The following is a 22,834-nucleotide window of genomic DNA, read 5'->3' as shown; positions in this document are numbered from 1 at the left end:
CAGTGGCCAGTCATGTCATTGGAAGTTGGTGTGGATGTGCTCATTACCTGAACTGAATTTCCTCGATTTTAAGTGATTGCGTTAGGAAATGGCCTCCAACAATTTTAACTGTAAACTAAAGCTTTTGTGGTGGAATATACTCAGTATGAACTCCATTCTTTGATACTAAGGATTTGGGGTCAGTGGGCAGATGCGTGTTTATGTCGAGTTGTATGGCTTCATGGATCCTACCAAAAAGGCAAACAGCGCATTCCTGTAAAATATTTTCATCATTTTACTGTGCAAGAGCAGATGCTTTTATTTAACTCAGTGAGTTTAGTAAATATAATCTATATATCTGCTGAAGTAGTTAAAACCACATCCTACTCTTAAAAGTCAGTGAATGGGGTTGCTCTAGTTTAACAATTAAATTTTAGTCCATTAACTTTCATAAAACAGCATTCTTGCCCATTACACACACTGTAGATGACCACTTTTCAATCCCAACAAGCACGAGTAAACGGACATTCAAGTTACTTACAAAACAGGAAGATCAACATGACTCATTCACTTACCAAAATATGCCACTGAAAATAAAATAGAGAGCTACAAGAATCTAAACATTTTAAAAGGCCACATTTGGTCATCTTGGTTAAAAATTTATACCCCTTAAAACGTTAATTTTTTTTATTCTGGAAACATTTTAAATGGAGGTAGAGAGTGTGTTGGAAAAGGAGAAAGGTAATGGACACCATTTAAATAAACCAGATACCATATTTCCAGTAGAAAGATTCTGAAGAAAGCACTTTGTCTTCATTCCAAGATGAAACCAAGCCTAGAACTATCCCTTATTCTTCTTTTGAAGACATTGAAGCTTGTAAATGTTTTTATTCCTACAATGAAGAATCGTTTTTACTTTCTCACAAGAAAGCTGAAACATCAGCTCATGGTCTAAAATCGTCCCTACATTGTGAACCCAAATAACTGACAGCACTGTACAAGATGACTATATGCTTCTTGATAAAGAATAAATTGTGAGCCCTGTTGGATGGCTTCAACCTCCTCTGGGCAGACTTCATGCCATATCTAGGTATTTATACCATACTCATTACCTATGATATTCCAGTCCCAGAGCAACAGAATTAGACACCACCTTAGATTATGCTAAACCCAAAATCCATACTTCCTTTCATTGGTGGGTCCACATGTCAGTCAGTGTTTGACCAGCCTCTAGCATTAGGGTGCCTACTTAATTTGTTATTCCTCTTTGATCTCTTGATACCCAAGAAATGTGCATAGCTGTGAATTTACCAATGATCAGTAGAGAGACTCAAGCTGCAAAGTCTGGATCCAAGTTCAAATAGTTTGGGGGTATCTGGATGTGGGATTTGGTTTAGACCTATCTTTACAAATCAGCAACACTGATTACTATTTTTTAACCACAAATAGGTATTTCTTTTGAAACAGTCAATTCTCATGCCTCAAACAACTCTTGAGCCAATACTGACTGACAGAGCTGCTCTAATGTGCAATCCTGTGCTGGGAAGATGGCCTCCATCTTTGTCCAGTGGGCTAAATTCTGCCCTTAAATATGGAGGTGCAATTCCCATGGAAGTCAACAAGAGCTGTATGTACATGTCTATGGGCAGGTTTTGCTCACTTGGTTCTAGGACTTCAACTGACCAACGTGAAAGGTACTATACCCCATTATCAATCCCCCGACCAGTCCAATCAGCAAGAAATCAAATTTGTTTTTAAAAAAAGGGTTGAGAAAAGTATAGAAAGGGCAACAAAAAATAATAAGTATGATTTATTTCAACAAAATGAATTCTGGGGAGCTGAAGTTGGAGTCTAAAAAAAGAGGGAGGGGCCACATGATGCTCAGTACCTGTTCAAGCGAAGGCAACTTACAGTCTCAGGACAACAAACAGCGGCCTATAGCTATAAACAGAAAAAAATAAGGAAAAAAGTTCTTCACAGGCCTTGTCTAAAATAAGACTTTTTTGCAAAGATTTCTCACTGTTGCTTACACCAAACAAGAGTGAACTGGCGTTGACAGCCACCGGAGCTTTGCATCTGAAGAAGTGGTTTTTTACCCATGAAAGCTTATGCCCAAATAAATCTATTAGTCTTTAAGGTGCCACCAGACTCCTTGTTGTTTTTGAGGAGCTTTGCCAGTGTTTTTAAAACATTGCATTGATGAGAGCTGCTTTGGTGTAAGCGATGGTGGGAAAGTTTAAAAAAAATCCGTAGTACAAAACAACTGAGCAGTGGAATAGAATCCCAAAGGAGATGGTCAACTTGCCAACATATTCAATTCTAAAATGTTAATTGACATGATACTGTGAGCTCTCATGCAAAATTAAGGGTAAGACTGAAGGACATGCTCTTTTCTGATCTTATTACCATGGGGGATGGAAACAATGTAGAAAGTGTGATATTCTGGTGGTAGGTTTACCATGAAACTGCAGAGTACGGTAGAACAGTCAAAATCTCTACGATGCACAGTAGCATATAGCCATTTGGAAGCAGTTCAATATGTCTCATCGAGAAAAAAAATAGTCTTTGCCATTTAAATATCAACTCCAGCTATAATTAAAATGATAGTTACAATGTTTCAAAACACACAAACTTCCTAGCTTTGGTTTAACAGCTGGAAAAGAGCACACAAATGAGAACAGCATGACAGTCTTTTCTAGCCAAAGGCTAATCAATGTTTATTTCCCATCCAGCTCATGAGCTAGGAGAATGTTACCAATGTATCATGTTTTATTTCTATGGCACAGTTATACTGAATTACCATAGCAACTTCTCCCTTGTAGAACAGGTGCCTCTTTATTCCTTCAGATTACTTTTTTACTAATATGAAAAAAAAGATTGAGTAATTCCATTTCTAAGCTTAGATTTTGGGGGAGAAAGAAATGCACGTTTCTTGTGAAGTCTGAGTATTAAAATTAAGAGGATAGGATTTTTCTTAATATCAGTGAGAACATGCAAGCTGTTCTCCTGCTTAATTCTGATAAGATCAAAATCTTAAACTAAAAAGTCAGCACTACAGTTTGCTACCAATTTACACCATAGACCAGTGTTCCCCATACTGTGGGGGGCACGGAGGAACATTCAAAGGGGCAAAGCAGGGCCCAGGCCAGCCCCCATGTGGGGGCGGGGAGGGAGCACCACCCAGCCCCACTCTGCCCCCAGCCCCAGCCTAGCCCCCAGCCATGAACCCCTAGATCTAGCTCCTGACCGCAGTCTTGGAGGGGAGCACGGACAGGTTCCTTCCCCACTCTGAACTCTAGGGTACACATGTGGAGACCTGCATGAAAGACCCCCTAAGCTTATTCTTACCAACGTAGGTTAAAAACTTCCTCAAGGTACAAACTTTGCCTTGTCCTGGAACCCTATGCTGCCACCACCAAGTGTTAAACAAAAGAACAGGGAAAGAGCCCACTTGGAGACGTCTTCCCCCCCAGCCCTACACCCCCTTTCCTGGGGAAGGCTTGATAAAAATCCTCACCAATTTGCATAGGTGAACACAGACCCAAACGCTTGGATCTTAAGAACAATGAAAAAGCAATCAGGATCTTAAAAGAAGAATTTTAATTCAAGAAAAAGTAAAAGATCACCTCTGTAAAATCAGGATAGTAAATACCTTACAGGGTAATCAGATTCAAATCAGAGAATCCCTCCAGGCAAAGCCTAGAAAAAAAAAAGGGGGGGAGAAAAAGTTTGGGACCCACTGCCAAAAACTACATCAGTTATGTAAATGAAGCACTTTAATAAGGCATTAAAGTTTCATTCAGTATTTAATTTTATAGAACCATAGGAGTTTTGTTTTTGTTTTTTTGCTTAATCCAGTACCCAATGGATCTAATCTCAACAGCAGTGACAGCCTGCACATCATATTCCTTCCATACAAACATATTCCAGAGATTTAAAATGAGAACAAGGAAGAGTTTAAGAGTAAAATGTGATGAATATTCCAGCTGTAAGTTGTAATAAGAATTTGATTGAATGATATCATTTTGACAAGTATTTGAATGTGGGGAGGGAATTAAAACATTTGGTGTTGTGAAGAATAATACCCATAGCAATGTGGAAAAAACTCCAATACACTTGGGACTACAAGAATTGGAGACTTTGCCTTCTGGTCACTGGTACTGAACAAGTGTTTGGAAGTATGTGTAACGGTACAACAAGCGTTTCTAGCACTGAGTGATTATAAGTATGGGATGTTACTGGGGGGGTTCACCTAATTAGTTAAGATTCCTTCCCACCCCTTCAGTGTTTTTGCTATGTCACTGACTGTTAATGTACACATTTATAATAATTTCACAAAAATTAAATATCTGTGCCTCTATCATAGCTCTCTCGCTCACTCTCTCACACACCACACACACACTTACTTTAAGTCCTAAACTGCTGCTGTAATAAGTTGTTCCTGGTGCACTTTCAACAGCAGCTGTTCTGTGCCATAGCTCCTTTTGAGTGCATAAGCAGTCACTGCATGCACAGCAGCAGCCTGAGACTCAGCACCTTCTCAGACTTTGCTGGAAGAGGGCAGTGAAAGTACAGGTATTAGTTTTACTAGGTTTTATGAGACTATTTTAAAGTTTCAATACCTTGTGAACCTCCAGAGCCAGGATTCACAGTTCTCCAATGGTGTGTCATTTCTGGTTCTGGTAGCTCGCAAAACAGCAGCCTTTAAAATTGTTACTGGCTGCTCAGACCAGCAGTGCTTTTTTGTCACTCATGTATTCGATTTCAAACCACTGTAGTTTTCAGTTCTTTGACCACATCAGAATTTATTTTTGCCAAGAGACATTAGAGCACCTAATAGGACAGTTGTGTAAGGGGGCAGGTGGGAAAGCTTTTGGGAACAATTCTCTCAGCATAGAAGAAACAAATTGAACAAATTTGACAGGCTATGATTTTCGTTTCCCTCTCTGTTTCTGTCATTTTCTTATTTCAGACAATGGAAAACAGGGCAAATAAAGAAATTTAGTTGTACACAGAAGCTTTTTTCTAAGGCATCACACTTGGATTTTAAGTGCTGAAAAACTGAAATGTACATTTAAGTCTACCGTGGAACAGTTTCAAAGGAATGAAGGTTTTAAATTCCAGGAGCAATAAGAGAAAGTCCTTTTTTAATCTAATTATGCAACACATGGGAAAAAATCTCTCTCTGCATTGGTTATTCTAATTTTTAATTTGAAATGAACTAACTAGGATGGAGTGCCTGCCAGAATCATCGTCCGACTTAGTCATCAGTGTCAGAAGAAAGAAGTGGATGATGAAGGAATCTCATGGTAACATTAGTTAAAATAGTTCCCCTTCTCATCCTCAGGATACCAAGACCTTCTGAGACAGAGATCCAGAGAGTATGGGATGTAAATTGTGGGTATATCTTAGACTTGTTTGTAACTAAGCTTTCTGCAGTATTATTCACACCTTTAATGTCTTTCCAATAGATTTTCAGTAGAATCCACAAATATTTAAAGCTATCATTCTAACTGCGTTTATTTCAAATATATTAACACTCAGGCATTTTCTTTAAAGACACTTGGTTCTTATTAATGGAGAATATCAGGAGTGGTGGCTGGATCACAGCCCCAGTGCTTTCTTTAAAGCTAACACCATCAACTTGCAATCTAGTCAAACACACACACACACACAAACTTCTTATGAGTAGTTTCAGGTACCACACCTGCTCCTCCATCCCCAAGTTCCCCAATCACTTTGAGGTTTTACAATCACTTTTGTGTTTTTTAAAGGAAAGGTGTGTCTTCTCTGTTCTTTTGGCAAAAAAAAAAAAAAAGGGAAGGTAAATGATGAGGAAAGTCATGTCAAATACACACAGTAATAAAACTGGGTGAAAACAAATCTTCTCTGGCTTCCCTCTAATCTTTAGTGTTACAGCAAGTGCTAAGTGTAGTTTTTAAATGGATGGTGTTCTAATCACAAGAAAACCCAGATTGTTAGTACTCAATGTTGTGTCTTGGGAACCCATTACAAATATTTGGTTGGATCATAAGTACTAATGTTGCAAGTAGGTTACACAGACACACACCATGATGCCATCATCCAGCCAACAACCAAGCCAAGTTGAGATATGCAACTGACAAAGAACAATTGTTTTGCAACAAGGTCAAGGTCCATTACTGACAGTTGTTTTTTTGCTAACAGAGCACCCTATGAAAATTGTGAAATATTGTAGAGAGAAACCTTTACTAACTTCCAGAAGCCAATGATGAAAGGTTAAAAACATCAGAAGGTTGTATACACTGGCCTTAGCTAAATAAGGAGAGTAAAGGGAAAGAGCATAAAAGGGCCCCCAACATTTGAAAGCTCTTATACCACTCCAAAAGATAGTTTCAATAAAGGCATTGTAGATCAAGTACTGTATTTGCATATTAGAAAGGCACCAACCTGCAGCTTCAGTTGATTAAGGGAAGGAGCTGTCAATTAATTTGTTAGTCTCTAAGGTGCCACAAATACTCCTTTTCTTTTTGCAATTACAGCAACTAACTTGCAGGAATGGAAAGCTACAGAGCCTACCCAAGGAAGCATATCCTGCAAAGAAGTCTGCAAGGATCCTTTAGAGCAGGGGTGGGCAAACTTTTTGGCCTGTGGGCCACATCTGGTTATAAAAACTGTATGGCGGGCCATGAATGCCCACAAAATTGGAGGTTGGGGTGCAGCCAGAAATGACTTCTGGGTGTGGGAGAGGGCTCCAGGCTGGAGGATGGTGTGTGTGTGTGTATGTGTGGGCTCTGGCTGGGGCTGAGGCGTTTGGGATGTAGGAGGGTGCTCTGGGCTGGGATCAAGGGGTTCGGCAGGCAGGGTGGGGGGGGAGGAGAGGGGAATCAGCGCTGGGGCGGCGCTCAGGGGTGCAGACTCCGGGCGGTGTTTACCTCAAGCGGCTCCCAGAAGCAGCAGCACATCCCTCCTCTAGCTTCTAGGCAGAGGCGCAGCCAGGCAGGTCTGCTGCGCACTGCCCAGTCTGCAGATGCCACCCCCGTAGCTCCCAGAAGCAGCGGCATGCCCCCATACGGCTCCGACGCAGAGGCACGGTGCCAGCCAGGCAGCTCTGCGCGCTTCCCTATCTGCAGGCGCCACCCCTGCAGCTACCATTGGCCGCGGTTCCCAGCTAATGGTGACAGTTGGGGCAGGGGCAGTGTGCGAAGAGACCCCTGCCTACTCCTACGCATAGGAGCTGGAGGGGGGACGTACAGCTGCTTCCAGGCGCCACACGGCAAGCCCCTGACCCCGCTCCCAGGCAGGAGCACCGGAGCAGGGCAAGCCCCTAACCCCGCTCTCCAGCGGGAGCTTGAGGGCCGGATTAAAAGGCCTGACGGGCCAGACGTGGCCCACGGGCCGTAGTTTACCCACCCCCGCTTTCTAGTACAATGTTGTTCCCAGCATGCAACATTATTGGTGTGTCAAAATTAAAGTACTAAGTGATTTACCCAAACTGACAGAATGAATCTGTGTATGCAATGTTGTAGTTGAATCTATGGCAGAGCTGGGAATAGAATCCAAAATGGGATTTCACTCCCCTTCTCTAAATTCTGAACTACCCCACTTTACCAGCCCCTCAAATACAAGCACTGCTAGACTAAATGAGAAAGCAGCACTACACAACTGGTAGTGGGAAATGCAGCATCCAGACAGAACTGCAGAGGAGTCATAGGTAGACAGAATCTAATCAAGAAATTTAGCTGGGAAACCACAGCTAACCCTATATTTTTAGGGAGACAGCATACTCAACAGCATCTTTAGTAGCCACTACTAGTCAAGTTGAAACAAATTTTTAAATCACGTCTGAGAGCCAAGACCTAGAATGACAATGCTCCCAACCCCCTGCAGTTCAGTATTGAACAAAATGAGAAGAATGCCATCTACAGAATCACTAACAAAACTTCTTGCAGCACTGATAGGAGACCTCAGAGTAACTTATCTCTGTAATGGCCTGATCCCCCCTTGCTTATGGTCACACAGTGTATTAACTATTTTAGGAATCAAGCTTTCATCCCCTCAGTCCTCAACTCTCCTGCAAGAGCTGGATACAATTCAGTTGACAAACACAAGTATAACTCACGCTGGCACCCATTGCACTACCTACCCCCTACTCCTCTCACAACAGCCAGCAGAAACAGGGAAGTTTTGTTTCTTTAAGATCAGAGTTCTACAGCAGTCCCAGTGAATAAACACGAAGCCTGATCTTTCCCATTGTGTCACACCACCATTGAAAACCCCAGTTTGTTCCAGTGGAAGAATTTCTCCAGCTTCAGGCCTGTAAATCCATACAAACTGGGTCTCAAAGACTCATAAGTTCTGTTCAAACCACTACTTAATATAAGCAAAAATTTTTTGAAGTATTCAGACTACTGCATTAATCCCATAGGAAGGGTAAAACTTTGAGTAATAGCTTTAATTCTGAATAAGAATTTATCTGGTTATATCCTTTTAATTATTTTTCCAGTCCAACTGCAAACTGGAAGTATTTATTAAAACCCAAACCATCCTTCCTATAAGCCAAGTTTCAAATGAATAATATTAAGGGCAAAAAATCATCATCTTCTTTAGAGTGTTATTTTAACTTTTTTACAATAACAATTTTTTAAACAATTTAGAAAGGAGAAAAGATTCCACTTTTGTCGAGAAGCACACAATAATGAGAAACAAAATCTCCATGACCAACTTCCCTATCTCTAAAAGGCTGGAGGGAGAATAATACTCACAATTCACAAAGCTCTTTTACTATTCAGCGCTACAGTTTTTGTTTTTTTAATTAAAGTGTTCCCTTTTCTATATACTGTCTTTCACCTACACTGGAATGGTACTTGCTGTAGTTTTGTGGCTTGCTGCAAGCCACACCCAGTCTCGGAACACTGCGTGGTACCATACACATACATAGCTAGTCATATTTTATATTATGATCTGAGGGAGGTACATTTTCAATGTTCAAGCTTCTCATCTTTCCTAATCACCATCCACAGAGGCTCAACATTTTTTCCTAGAACAAATATGAACAAGTTTCAAATTTGAAGACTGAGAACAGACTAGTGTGACCATAACACAATTACATGGGCACAATTTCAAAAGTGAATGTTTTATGATCAGATGTAAAATGTGTAATGAGGCTATAACCTTCAGGAGGAGGGCGGGGAAGGAAGAGAGAGATTTAGGTCTTTTCAGCAAATGAAGTTTTCATTTTTCAATAATTTTATACAGATACTCAAGAGTAATTTAAGGCTTCTGAAAGTGTTCTTCCAAGAACAAGGACGCAAGGATGTAAATCAATTTAAATGTAATTAGCTCTGTGACTTCCAGTTATTCACACCACTCCATGAATGGGGGTGGATGATTTTTTCCCCTACAAAACCTGCAGTAGATTTGCTAGTTTTCCAAAACAGTCTAGGGAACATTTGATCCCTTCAACATGAACATACTTCCCTACCTCCTCACACACCATGGTCTTTCATCATTGTGCTGTATTTTCAGTCTAAATTACAGTACAAAGCTGGAACACTGTCTTTATTGTATATTTGCTTATCAAGTACCATGACTAGCTACAGAGCTATATATAGTATGGAAAATGCGGGCTGTACAAGAAAGAATAAAATTTAAATAGCATAGTTAAACCAACGGAACGCACCATAAATATAAAATTCAAGAGGTTTAAGTAATTTGGCACAGTGTTTTATGAAGCTTGTTTTTTGCGTCATATGCACTGTGTGTGTTAATATGATGAGTATTTTCCTACAAGAGATTCTCAGATCTTGACAGCTAGTTATTCACTATACCAAAATATCAATATTCTTGCTGCAGTCAAACTACAGGTGGAATTCCTGGAACATAGCTCCTGTGACTGAAATTAACTGCTATACCATGTTGTCCCATATACTGTAGCATTTCTTTTCAGCATGTTCCCTTAAGTTCACCGGACCACTACAAAGAGTGCTGAATTCATTTAACTAAAATTGCCAGGAACACCTTGACCCATAAAGGTATTAAAAACGTTAACTTCTTTCCCATGTCAGTTTTAATGCTAGTCCCTTGTGTCATGCTTTATTACAACCATTAGAAACAACAATACATGAACCATTACACAACACTTGTTTTAGTTTCTTAAGAACTATCCTACTTACTTGGGCATCCTGTCTTAGTTTCTGATTGAGTTTACCTTAAATTTGTGTCCTTAAGTCAGTGGTTCTCAACGTGTGGTCCACAGACCCTGGGGTCGCTGGACTACGTCTAAAGCGGTAGTTCTCAACTGTGGGTCAGAACTCCAAAGTGGGTGGCGACCCTGTCTTAACGGGGTCACTGGGGCTGGCTTAGACTTATTGGAGCCGAAGCCTGAGCCCCATAGGGCTGCCAACTTTCTACTCGCACAAAACCGAACACCCTTGCCCTGCCCCTTCTCTGGGGCCCCACCTCCTCTCACTCCATCTCCCCCCTTTCTCGCTCACTCGCTCATTTTCACCGGGCTGGCTCAGGGAATCGGGGTGGAGGAGGGAGTGAGGGCTCCAGCTGGGGGTGCAGGCTCTGTGGTGTAGGAGAGGGCTCTGGGCTGGAGCCAAGGGGCTCGGAGTATGGAAGGGGACTCGGGGCTGAGGCAGGGGTGTGAGAGAGGCAGGTTCCAAGGTGGGGCCAGAAATGAGAGGTTTAGGGTGCGGTAGGGGGCTCCAGGCTGGGGCAAGTGGTTGGGGTGCAGGATTAGGGCTCTAGCTGGGGGTGTGGGCCCAGGGATGAGGGATTTGGGGTGCAGGAGGTGGCTATGGGTTGAGGGTTTCGGCATGTGGGAGGGGGCTCCGGGCTGAGGCAGCGGGTTGAGGTGCGGGGGGGGGGAGGGTGCTGGCTGGGGCTGAGGGGGTTGGGCTGTAGGAGGGGGAACTGAACTGGGGCTGAGGGGTTTGGAGGGTGGGAGAGGCATCAGGGCTGGGGCAGGGGGTTGGGGTACCAGGGGGGTACAGGCTCCAGCTGGGGATAAAGGGTTTGGGGTGCAGGAGAGGGCTCCAAGGCTGGGATTGAGGGGTTCAGAGGATGGGAGGGGCATCATGGCTGTGGTAGGGGGTTGGGGCACAGGTGGTGGTCTGAGATGCAGGCTCCGGGCAGCGATTACCTCAGGCAGCTCCTGGAAGCAGCAGCAGCAGCAGCAGCAATGTGTGTCCCCCCCCGTCCCCCGCCGGCTCCTACGTGGAGGCACGGCCAGGCAGCTCTGCACGCTGCCCCATCCACAGGTACAGCCCCCATTGGCCACATTTCAGCCAATGGGAGCTGTGGAGCTGATGCTTGGAGCAGTGGCAGCACCCGAAGCTTAGGAGCCAGAGGGAGGACATGCCGCTGCTTCCAGGAGCCTCGTGGAGCCATGGCAGGCAGGGAGCCTGCCTTCGCCCCACTGCGCCAATGACTGGACCATTAATGGTCCGGTCAGCAGTCCTGACCGGAGCCACCAGGGTTCCTTTATGACTGGGTGTTCCAGTCGAAAAATCAGACACCTAGCAACCCTAGAGCCCCACCATGAAGGGCAGAAGCCAAAGCTTGAGGGCTTCAGCCGTGGGCAGCGGGGCTCAGGTTACAGGCCACCTGCCTGAGGCTGAATCTCTTTGCCTTTGACCCACCCCCACCTGGGGTGGCGGGGCTCGGGCTTTGTCTCTGCTCCTCCTCCCCCGAGTAATAGGACTTGGGCGGGCTCAGATTTTGGTCACCACTCCTGGGTCATGTATTAATTTTTGTTGTCAGAAGGGGGTCGCGGTGCAATGAAGTTTGAGAACCCCAGGTCTAAGGGGTCCACAAAAGACTGAAAACTAACTGAACAGAATTCAACTATATATACAGGCAACAGATTTCCAAAGGGGTCCGCACCTCCATTCGAAATTTCCAAAGGGGTTCGCAAATGAAAAAAGGTGAGAACCAAAGCCCTAAGTGATATTTTAAAATATTAAACCAAGCCAATGCACTAAATCTCCCAGAAGACTGTCAAAAATTTTTAAACAACAATAATAATAAAAAATCAGAGCCATCATTTAAAAAAAAAAAAGGGGGGGGTATTTTTTCCTCCATTCTTGAACTAAAGAATTTGCTGGAGAGATATTACCTTTTTAAAAGAAAATCTCTAAGGAACCTTTGTGTACCGGTCAAGAGTGCAAAATTTCAGCCCAGGTGGTCTATTTTGTGCCTTTATCTCGGTACCATCCCTGTGATATCTGAGCACTTATGAGCATATGAAAATAGCAGCTTAGGACAAACTGTTTTGAATCCTTGACTACCATAGCAGAGCATTATCAAGAGCCCACAATAATTGGAGTAGCATACTGATTCAAGAACACACAGTACACACTATTGTATCTGAAGTTGCTAGTGAACAATAGGCTCAAACGACGACAGTTTTTAGCTTTAAAATTGAGATACACATTAGTGAACTCAGGTGCATCTCATCTGGAAGATTGTTCTACACTTGAGATAGGTGTTGCCAAGTTACTTGGACTCCAACTCCAGAAGGGCACTATCATTTTCATAGATGTCACAAGGTAGCAGCACTTAAAACAATTTAAAAGCTTTTTCACTAAAGTGTTTCTGGAACACATTTCTGCCTGTTGGAAAGAAAATACAGCAAGCAGGCAGCCATCTGCTTTTTCACTCAATTGTCATGATGGAATCAGCAGACCACGAGGGAAAGTATGTCTGTGGGGCAGAGGTGGAAGATTATATTAATTGTGTGCATTGATGTATGTGCAATTCAAACATTAATGGTCTGATTTTTCAGAGCTGCTCAATGCTTATGGAAAAAAAGTCAGGCCATAAGTAAGCTGTCACTACTTCCAAAGTACATCCTGTCTTTTTGCCTTCTCCTAACTGGAGGCTTTACCTACCCACTGAACCATCACCTACCTACACACTGTACAATAGCTTGCCTTACACAGCATGGGTGTTTAGATCGTGTACATTCTGAGGGGCTCACGTCTTTTTGATCTCCTTTAGTTTTTCCAAAGTGGTTCTTACCACCTCCTCCAAATACTACAATCCACTGAAGCACTTTGCAACAGTTTCTTGAAAGAAGACTATCCACAATAAATGATACCACACACAAACCTCAGAGGAGTGAAATTCTTAGTATAAAGCCATTGCTCAATTTCAAAAATATCCCTGAGTTTGTAAAAGGATGCAATGTGAATTGTTCACTATGTTCATAGTCAAGCTGTTCTATTTAGTGTGATGTTCTTTGTCTCAAAACCACACAACGCTATCTTATCATTCAGAACTAGACTAAACACTTCACATGTTGTAGGGAACAATCTTGCAGTAACAGGGGAATGGAGTAGATAGAGGTCTTTTCCATCTCTAATTTCTAAACCACTTATTATGGTTCTAAACACCTTTTTTAAAATAGGTTACCTCTGGTGTGGTACCTCATTGAGGACAGGATTTACAATGTAATAAATAAAGCTTGTTCCTCCCAGGCAGCAATATGGCAACCTCAAGCCTAGCCAGATCAAGCATCAAGTAAAGTATCTCCCAGTGCAGTTATTTAAGAGAGTTTAATCAGGGTTCATAAGACATTTCACCCAACCCCACAAGACCTTTTCATAGGCTTTCCCCTCTTTGAAATCCACATCATAATTCAGTCAGTCTGCCTTAAAGCAATCACAAATATTGCATTTATGCTGCGAGTCAAAAGAAATTATTTCCCTCTGAGTCTTAATAACTTATAGTGATCCATCAACACTATCACCAGAGAAATTCAGAGTGGTGTTCTCAGTTAGGCTCAGTGAACAGCCAAAAGTGACTTCTGAACACTGGTGCCTCAAGCTGGGCTATCTACCCAGCCAGACTAGTGCCAGGATGTTTGATTTTAAAAACACTAGTATCATTTGTTTTAAATATTTTTTTCTGGAGTGATGATTGTTAAATAGCTGACAGCACCGGGAAATATTTTTATCCACAGGATGAGTACAAGCAGACTGCTGTGATAGTGATCTCATCGCTAGAGAGACCAGTCTCTGGAATTGAGAGGGAATGTGGTCCCAGGTCCCTCCTTGGGGATAAAAACAATAGCTAGCTGTCAAAAATTAACAATGGTGCTAGGATGACAGGGGTCCTAATAAATAAGACAACAGTAGGACATTGAATTTTCCTATTTAAAAACAAAAACTGGATTTGAATGCCAGCAATGGAGTTCACCATTTGCTGCCAAAAAGCCATGGAGTTTAACTCTTTAACCAAAGCATAATTTCCACTTCTTAGTCTTAATAGCATTTTTCTTCCGGCTTCCAAGATTATCCTTAGACTACATCAGTGCTACCAGAAATTTCAAAAACCTTGAGAAAATAAGGATAAGGTCTCCATGGAGTATTGACTTATTTAGCAGTTAAAGACAATAACTCACCAGAAAGGTCTAAAGTTATAATAGTAAGTATTTTGTTGTCTATTTATAACCCCTGAACAGGCAGAGACACCGTTACCTCAGAGACCTATTCTCGCCTAATACCCTGCAGTGCCAGTAAAGGTCATATAAAGGTATTTTTGCTATTGGATCCTGGGGTGCAATCCTTTCCCCTTGCAAGTTAATGGCAAAACTCCCACTGACTTCAGTGAGGCCAGGATTCCATCTCCTAGAGTGTAATTCAGGGGGTGGAGGCAGGACTCTCTCATCCAGTTCTTACTGTCTTTGTTCTCCTTGGTCTGACTGAGCCAATTTAGTGAGCCCCAAGACAAGATGTAATGCTTATTCATTGGGTTTAGTGTTTGTTAGCTGTGTTTGCAATTAATATTTAGCCTGTTAAGACATACTGGAAACATGCATGGTAATAGCAGTCTAAGTGCTGTAACTTGTTAAACTTTTTTTTTTATACCCGCAATTGCTAAGGCAATAGGCACTTGATAAAGACACAAAACCAATGGCATCTGAAATAAAGTATTTACCATCTTTAAGGACCATTCTATATTTCAGAGGACTCACCACTTTAGCAGCATTATGATGAATTACCAAGTGCAAGCTATTTAGAAATTTGAACAACTAAATATTCCTATCAGCTTGAACTATCCCAGTTTTCAATGAGAAGTTATGAATATATATCTTTTAATTTCAGTTTGAGGTGAGATGACACAGCCTAATTACTACCATGTGCAGTTTATATATAACTAGGCAAATTTCTTCTTCCCTCACTCCCCTCTCCCCCAGGAAACCCCGAAAACCCACTCTCCCTGACCCAAAAGTAGCTTTAGTTTATGTAAAAATTTCGGATTTTGATTCTGGACAATAAATTTTTCTGTTTCACATCAGCTGTATTTTTTATCATTTCCTGTGTATGGTATAACTGTGCTTACAAAGCAAGCTGAACTATTTGGAGGGGACATTCTTCCAGGATGTTCATATCTGCATTCTAAGTTATAGGAGATTCTTGCACAAGAAATGTGACTTCATTCATTCATTTTCACTTTATCCAGAATTTGAAGTCATCAGACATGATGAGACTAAACTTAGGTCTATACTGCACCACAGCGCAGACTACAGTGGCATAAACTGCAGAGCACACTTAAGTGTTGTACTTTTAATGCCCTGCATGGATGCTGCTGGTGCAAACTAAAAATGTACTTAGTTCACATTGACACAGTCCTGTCTGAACAGGATCCTTTTAGATCATGCTAGCAGTGTCCCTGGGGGGCAGTTAGATCGCAACACTCTGGTGCACTCTGCAATTCGCACCACCTTGGTTCTCCGCACTGTGGCACAGTGTAGACAATCCCTGACAAGAGAGCAGTGAAGTTCTTGCACTCAAACAATTGAATAATTCGATTTTTCTAAGACCTAAATCACAAAAGAGATGTGAAGACACATTACAATAATCTCCCATCGCTAGAGAGCTTCAGAAAAGCAACTGTTCAAAGACAAGAAAAAATGAAGTCTTACAAACACTGACGTATGAAAAAAATCTCCAACTCTTCCTCAATCCCTCTTCCTACTCCACCTCCTACCCACACCCCCCCAAGTGAGTTTACTTTTAACAAAAATTCACAAAGGGAAAAGCAGCCAGTTTAAGACTTTCTTGAGGAGATTCAAATAGCCAACATTTTAAACCTAGGGCACCTGAAGACAGGCACCTATCTAAAAGTGGCTTGAATTTCAAAGGGGGCAGTGCACCTGCAGCTCCCCATAGACTACCATGGGATTTGTGGATACTCAGCACCGTTTTTAGATCAGACCAGTTTTAGGCTAACTTCAGGCACTAAGGTTTGTAAATGTTGGCAAACGTGTTTACAAGTTGTGAATATTTTCAGCGAAGCTCACTTTAAAAACCCAATGCAACCCGATAGAATTACCTGTCCAAGTTACAAAGTGTGTTAAACTTCAGAGGATGCAACAGGTTAGCGATCGGTTTTGCCTTTGGTTTCTCCTATTCTTAATTCAAAGATATCCTCTGTCAGATTCCCATAAGTGGCTTTGTTATCCAGGGTGTAGACAGAGGACCTGGAACAACAAGTCTTTCAGCCACTCATATAAATATCACACAAACTCTACTTTCTCACTTCACGGGACAAAGCTGTGGTCTCTGGTTCACCACTTCCTCCCTCCCATTCTAAGGCAATCCCCTCTGAGGTAGAAAACACTCTCTGTTACCAGTGAAGGAGTCAATCTTGTCTGCATTCTTTATAAGACATTGACTTTTGTGACTGTCATCTCTGTGACACCGCAAGCTAAAGCATGAGACCTCTAAAGAGATGCAGAAAGATCTAAGTGCAAAGTTGAACAGTATCTGTGCCTTCTCATTAACTATGAGGAACTCCTCCCATTACTTCTAAAAACAAGACACAAACAACAAATCAAGGGAGATGGGGCAGGGGGAAAGAAAGGGGTGAGAGAGAGATGTACTGGGGCATGAGGCCAATAATAATTTTATTTCCAAGAGCTCTCCCTGCTCCCAATAAGCTTCTAGTACCCTTCCAATAAGCAGGGCCCTGCCAAATTCACACCATGAAAAACACGTCACGGACCGTGAAATCTGGTCTCCCGCCAGTGAAATCTGGTCTTTTGTGTGCTTTTACTCTATACTGTACAGATTTTATAGGGGAGACCAGCATTTCTCAAATTGGGGGGCCTGACCCAAAAGGGAGTTGCAGGGGGTCAGAAAGTTACTTTAGGGGGTTCGCAGTATTGCCATGCTTACTTCTGAGTTGGGCAGCCAAAGAGCAGTGGCTGCTGGCTGTAGTAGCACAGACAGGGCTGGCAATACCATACCATGCCACCCTTAGTTCTGCGCTGCTGCCTTCAGAGAGGGGTGGCTGGAGAATGGCGGCTGCTGACTGAGGGCCCAGCTCTGCAGGCAGCAGCACAGAAGTAAGGGTGGCACTAACATACTTCTGCACTGCTGCTCCCGGCCAGCAGCCACCACTCTCCAGCTGCACAACTTTGAAGGCAGCGTCGCCACCAGCAGCAGTGCAGAAGCATGGGTAGCAGTACCACAAGCCCCCATAAAAAACCTTGCAACTTCCCCACAACTCCTTTTTCAGTCAGGACTCCTACAATTACAACACTGTGAAATTTCAAATTTAAATAGCTGAAATCCATGATTTTTTAAATCCTATGACTGTTAAATTGATCAAAATGGACTGTGAATTTGGTAGTCATAAAAGGTCAAGCCAACAATGATGGCAAGTCAACAAAGATGAAGAAGCTTGGGAGAGAATTATGAGATTATCAAGAGACATACTACATCTGGAATTGCTTCCAGCAACCTGACAATCTTAAGCACAACTGTCGGAGGCCATTTTAGCTGCTCCAAGTCACAGAAGGTGTAACTACGATACAAGTCGCATTAACATAGCGGCTTTCACATAAATATTGCAGTACCCTGTGATGTAACACTATAAAACTAATCAGCAGTTAAGGCAGAAAATCTTTTCTTCGCCCTACTTCTGACCATCAGGACAGAAGCTCTACAAAGTGATATAGGAAAGATACTAGATAATCAAGGGGCAGACTTACAAAAAGCTCTGGCTCCCATCACCTCAGGAATCTAATTAGGACAGGTAAGCAACAGGATGATTTCAGTGTGGATGAGCAGATAAAGTAAGATGAGATATTACTTAAGGATGTTGGTCCAGTCTCAAAGCCATAAAAGGACAACTTTTCAGTCAAATGAAAAACTTGTAATCAAATTATTTTACCAGATCATACATCCCTCAATGTCACTTCATAGATGACACATTGAAAGTACCATAACTGCTGCAGCAGACACCCAAACATGAGCTGCCTTCCTATAAATCAAGGGAAAACCAATCACGCCTACATTTGTATTGGACCAAGAAAAAGCTATTGTTTTTGTACCTCCTGAGCCGCCTTCTCTAGACCCATCCCTCTCACTCAAGTTCTACCTCCTGAACTCTCCCTCTGTGACTGGCATAACAATACACCTTTTATGACCACCAGTTACTGGTCTCTGAAAATGCACTCCAAACCTTCAAAGAACAGCAATATCATTCCCAAATTCTTGTCCCATGTAGTAGCATTTTGCTCTAATAGCCATTCTATCAGGGGCATAACCTCTAATTTCCAGATTTTAATAGAAAATATTACGCTGACCTAGAGACTGCAGGTTAAAATACAAGTAAATAGTAATAAAAAGTTCCTTTTCTTTGAGATTTACAAATTTCTCATGTTACCTCTCTTTTTACAGGTCTGTTGCCCTTTCAGTCAACATTAACATGATGAACATTTATGGCTGAGACTACTTGGTGTATTTAATATTCCTTTTACTTTGGCCTTGATGTAGGTTCCACAAAATATAATCACAGGACTGAGCCTAGGTATTGCAAATGTCCTCCTACATTTTAATCATGTATTTTTTGACTCTCAAAGACACCCAACTGACATTAGATTGGACTCACTGAGCTTCCCCAAACTCTCACACACAAAAGAGCATGATCCAGTTTGTTTAAACCAGTAGAATACTGAAAGAAAAATAGTGAAAGAAGAAGAGCCAAAACTTTACCGTAACATCTAATAAGCAGAGATGTCTGGTTTCAGAGTACAAACCAAAGGCAATTTTAGTCTGTTGTAGCATTCTGCAGTTCTCCCTACCCTCAGGGCCAGAATCCGAATTTTTATGGGGGTAACATTTTTCCAAGCTAGAAACTCCTGGAGCTAATCATTAACCTTGTAAACATCCCCTCACTTCTGCATTTTCCAGTTAATGATGGATTACTACTTACAGCCCAATAAATGAAGCAGACACAGACCCACAAGAGACACGCCGTTCCTGCCAGAGAGCATTCAAGATCTTTTTGTAAACCAAGGCGAACTGAAAGAGAGGGATTTCACACACCCCTGTCAAACTCCATCGCGGGCAAAGGCGTGGGGCCCCGGAGATGAGCGCAGGCCGCAAGGCATCGCTCTGGGACCCAAGTCACTGAGAGGACCCCTGGGCTCGTGAGGCTGGAGCCGCCGGAGAAGCGCTGGTCCAGAAGGCGGCGGGCTACGACTAGGTTCTGTCCGCAGCTCTGCCCGTGGCAAGCCGGGGGTCCCCGGGCACGCGTGCGCCCCGGGTCGGGCAGCCCCCTTCCCCCGGCTGTGGAGGGGGCCGCGCCGCGCCGCGCCGCGCGCTCGGGGGAGTCTCTCGGAGGAGCCATTCCCGCCCGCCGAGTCTGCAGAAGTTAATAGTTAATGGGCGGCTGCTGCTGCTGCTCCCAGCCCTGCCCCCGCCGCCAGCCCGGCGCTTTACTCACCGCTGTCCAGCCGCACGAGCTGGGGCAGCCGGTAGGTGCTAACCAGCTGGTCCAAGGGGACGGCCACCGCGCTCCACTTCACATCCTTGAGGCTGGAGCCCAGCGAGGGGCCCGGGTCCATCTTCCCTTCCGCCTCCGGGCGCGGGGAGGGGGAGTCAGGCTGGCAGGCGGCGGCGGCGGCGGCGGCTCCTGCCCGGCGGGGTGCTGCAGCCAACAGGACGGAGCTCGCCTTGCTCAGCGGCGGCTGCAGCTGCCGCCGCCTCCGCCTCCACCTCCGCTTCCCCGGGACATGCTAGGCTTGGCGAAGCGCAAGGTGACACCCGCCCAGCGGCTGCGGCTGCTGCTCCGGCCCCCCGGGGCTGCTCCCCGCTCGGCTCGCAGCTGCGGCTGGCCCAGGAAACGCCATCCCAGCACTGACTAATCAACAGGGTGCGAGAGACGCCTGCGCAGCGGCTGCTCCTCCCCGCTCCCGAAAGGAAAGTGCCGGGCTGGCTCCCTCCTGGTCTCCCTGAACGGGGGAGGCTCTGGCACCGGAGCTCCGTGCACAGTCTGTCCCGCTCGCTCGCTCCCCCCTCTGACCGCTCCGGCGACCTGCAGCCGCCAGCCTGGAGCCGCTGCCCGGAGCCCCTAGCGGGCAGCCCCCGGGCGCTTAGCAAGCGCAGCTCCTGAGAGACATAAATAGAGCAGGACGCACATTTGACCGACAGTACCGCCCAGGGGTCCATGCCCAGCTTGGCCACTGACTTGCTTTGAGACACTGAGCGTATCACTCTGCATCTCCCGTTCCCCGCCCGAGAAATGGGGGAACCTCCGTAATGCTCTTGGAGAGCCCTGTCTCAGGAGCGATACCTCCTGTTTACACAGCAGCAGAAGCCGTTGTGGTCTTAAACGGCCAAATAAAGGGTTGCTGTCCCAAGGGGTTACACATTTCTTCTTCCCAAAGTGGGATAAAGTGGTTTGCCTTACTGATCACTGCTTGATCACCTAAACTCCGCCTCTGAGTCTGCTCCACGCTTTGAGGTTTGTTTGCGTAAGCTGTATTTCATCACCCATCTGCAAACGTCTATATCTAATCTCTATAGATGGCATTTTATAAAATGTTAAACCATATCCTACAAAAAAGACACTGGCTACTAAGACTCTCCAAACTTAATATTATTCTCCTATAGAACACTGAAGTCTTAAAGGGCACTTTGCTGTCTTTTCCACCAGCTAACAGTAAAATGTGCAAGTGGGTTTGCATAATTTCAAAAGCAAATTCCACATCTGGAAAGATAATGCTACTAATTTTACAAAGTGTTTGTGCTTTAAAAATTGTTCAGAGTGCTATCCCGCAGTGAGTTTCCCAGAATTTTGGTGAGCAAAACTTCTTAAGCAGCAAAAAGAACACAGAATGACACAAAGTAAATTATATACAATATGTAATTTCCTTTACCATAAATTGTGTGTATTTTAAGCAAAACAACTCTCTGGACTCTCTTCTCTTCACACATATGAGATTTCCATGTGTTATTTCCCTGTGCATGGAGGGAAGAGATCAGATCCCTTTGAATACACTTTGGGGTCTAAACTAAGTATTATTTATTATTATTATTATTTGTATTACTGTAGTGACTAAATGCATCCGATGAAGTGAGCTGTAGCTCACGAAAACTTATGCTCAAATAAAATTGTTAGTCTCTAAGGTGCCACAAGTCCTCCTTTTCTTTTTGTAGTGACTAAGAGTCCCAGTCACAGACCAGGACCCCCTTGTGCTACATGCTGTACAAACACAGGTAGACAAATATTCGGCAGTTTCACTCCTCTTATCACTGCAATTCTGAGCTAGGAGTTTGCATTAAATCTCTCCACCATTTAATTCAGTGTTGGAGATTTTGCCTGTGGAATTCATATCACATTAGGAAAGATATCCAATTAAGCAACAGATCAGTTTTTCAGTTTTCACTTGTGACATTGTTTGAATATTTAGGGCATGAAAATGATTAGACCAGGAATTTCGACTTATGATTATTACATATGGGAATATTAAACATTTGTTTGGTTATAATGGCATGAAATTTATTTGTTCAATGATGTTTTTAAACCAACCATTACACTTCTTATCAGAAGGGATTTTGTTATGAAGTCTTTATCTTGGAGAACCAGTATTTTATGTAACATTGTGATTCTTTACAGTGAATGTAGGATGTGCAGATTGCTAGGCAGGGAGAACTGTTTTAAACCCATAAATAAAACAAATAAATCAATGGGGAAACTAACTCTAAGCCATTATATTCTATTGTGATGAGTTTACTGTGTTCACTTTGTTGTCAGAACTCTGATTTTATTAATTAGGTTGTGTGAATTGCATTACAGAAGTATCTGCTAACATTAGCATATTTAAGACTGTATCAGCAGTTCCATTATAACAGTATTTCTTCAGTGATTTACAATACGCTTATAAAAATCCACTTATAAGATCTCACTCCAGGAGTGATACAATCTAGTTATGATATTGACCCAGACTGTGGCTGGTCCCTGTGCTAGTGCACAAAAGGGTTGAGATGGCAAGGAGCCTTTTCCCTCCTTGTAGCCCTTCAGACATCCCACAAAGGGGCCAGATTTGCTAACTCTGCTACTGCCCCCTGAACAGCAAGCAACCTCAAAGGGGTGGGGAGGAGGAAGGACCATCCATGGATTTACCCCTTCCACTTGCTCTGAACAGCAAGATAAGTCAGCTGCAGAAAGAAGTACAAACTGCACAATCCTAAAGGCAGCAGTTGTGAGACCTGTTGTGCTACAGACAAATCTAGGTTAGATTGTTTGCTTCCCATAAGACAGTGTGGTTCTGTACTCACTCCCCCAGCATGGGCCTGTGCCTCAATTGTTTGATCTGACCCTGTTTCTTCAGAGGTCTGATAGTGGAAAACCTTCTTTCTTTAATCTCAGTTATGGTACTCTCAGGTGTTACTTGTAACAATAAGAAAAGTTAATTTAATAAATTGGTTAGTCTCTAAGGTGCCACAAGTACTCCTTTTCTTTTTGCGAATACAGACTAACACGGCTGTTACTCTGAAACTTGTAACAATAGTAAGTATTAAAATATATTCAGACACAAGTGTGATTTTTAATGTGTCCCCTTAATAAA

The 22,834-nt window shown here is 43.3% G+C and overlaps 1 protein-coding gene across 4 annotated transcripts in view; it reads right to left on the bottom strand.

The window, feature by feature from the left end:
* The window catches only part of GAREM1 (GRB2 associated regulator of MAPK1 subtype 1), a 125,398-nt gene extending 105,196 nt beyond the window's left edge, over positions 1-20,202 (bottom strand). Inside the window, exon 1 of one of the 4 annotated variants that reach the window (XM_084620288.1) lies at positions 19,708-20,202. In XM_084620288.1, the coding sequence (XP_084476414.1) occupies positions 19,708-19,828 (121 nt within the window). In that variant the 5' untranslated portion in view covers positions 19,829-20,202. Of the gene's footprint in view, positions 1-19,194; positions 19,474-19,707 lie in introns of those variants that run through there. The other 3 variants (XM_084620289.1, XM_084620291.1, XM_084620290.1) reach the window with 3 other exon arrangements.
* Between the last annotated feature and the right edge of the window lie 2,632 nt (positions 20,203-22,834).

This window comes from Lepidochelys olivacea, assembly GCF_965140295.1.
Source record: "Lepidochelys olivacea isolate rLepOli2 genome assembly, chromosome: 2".
Classification (NCBI taxonomy): Eukaryota; Metazoa; Chordata; order Testudines; family Cheloniidae; genus Lepidochelys; species Lepidochelys olivacea.
The sequence above is the reverse complement of the archived record's forward strand: the minus strand, read 5'-3'. Positions and strand labels throughout refer to the sequence as shown.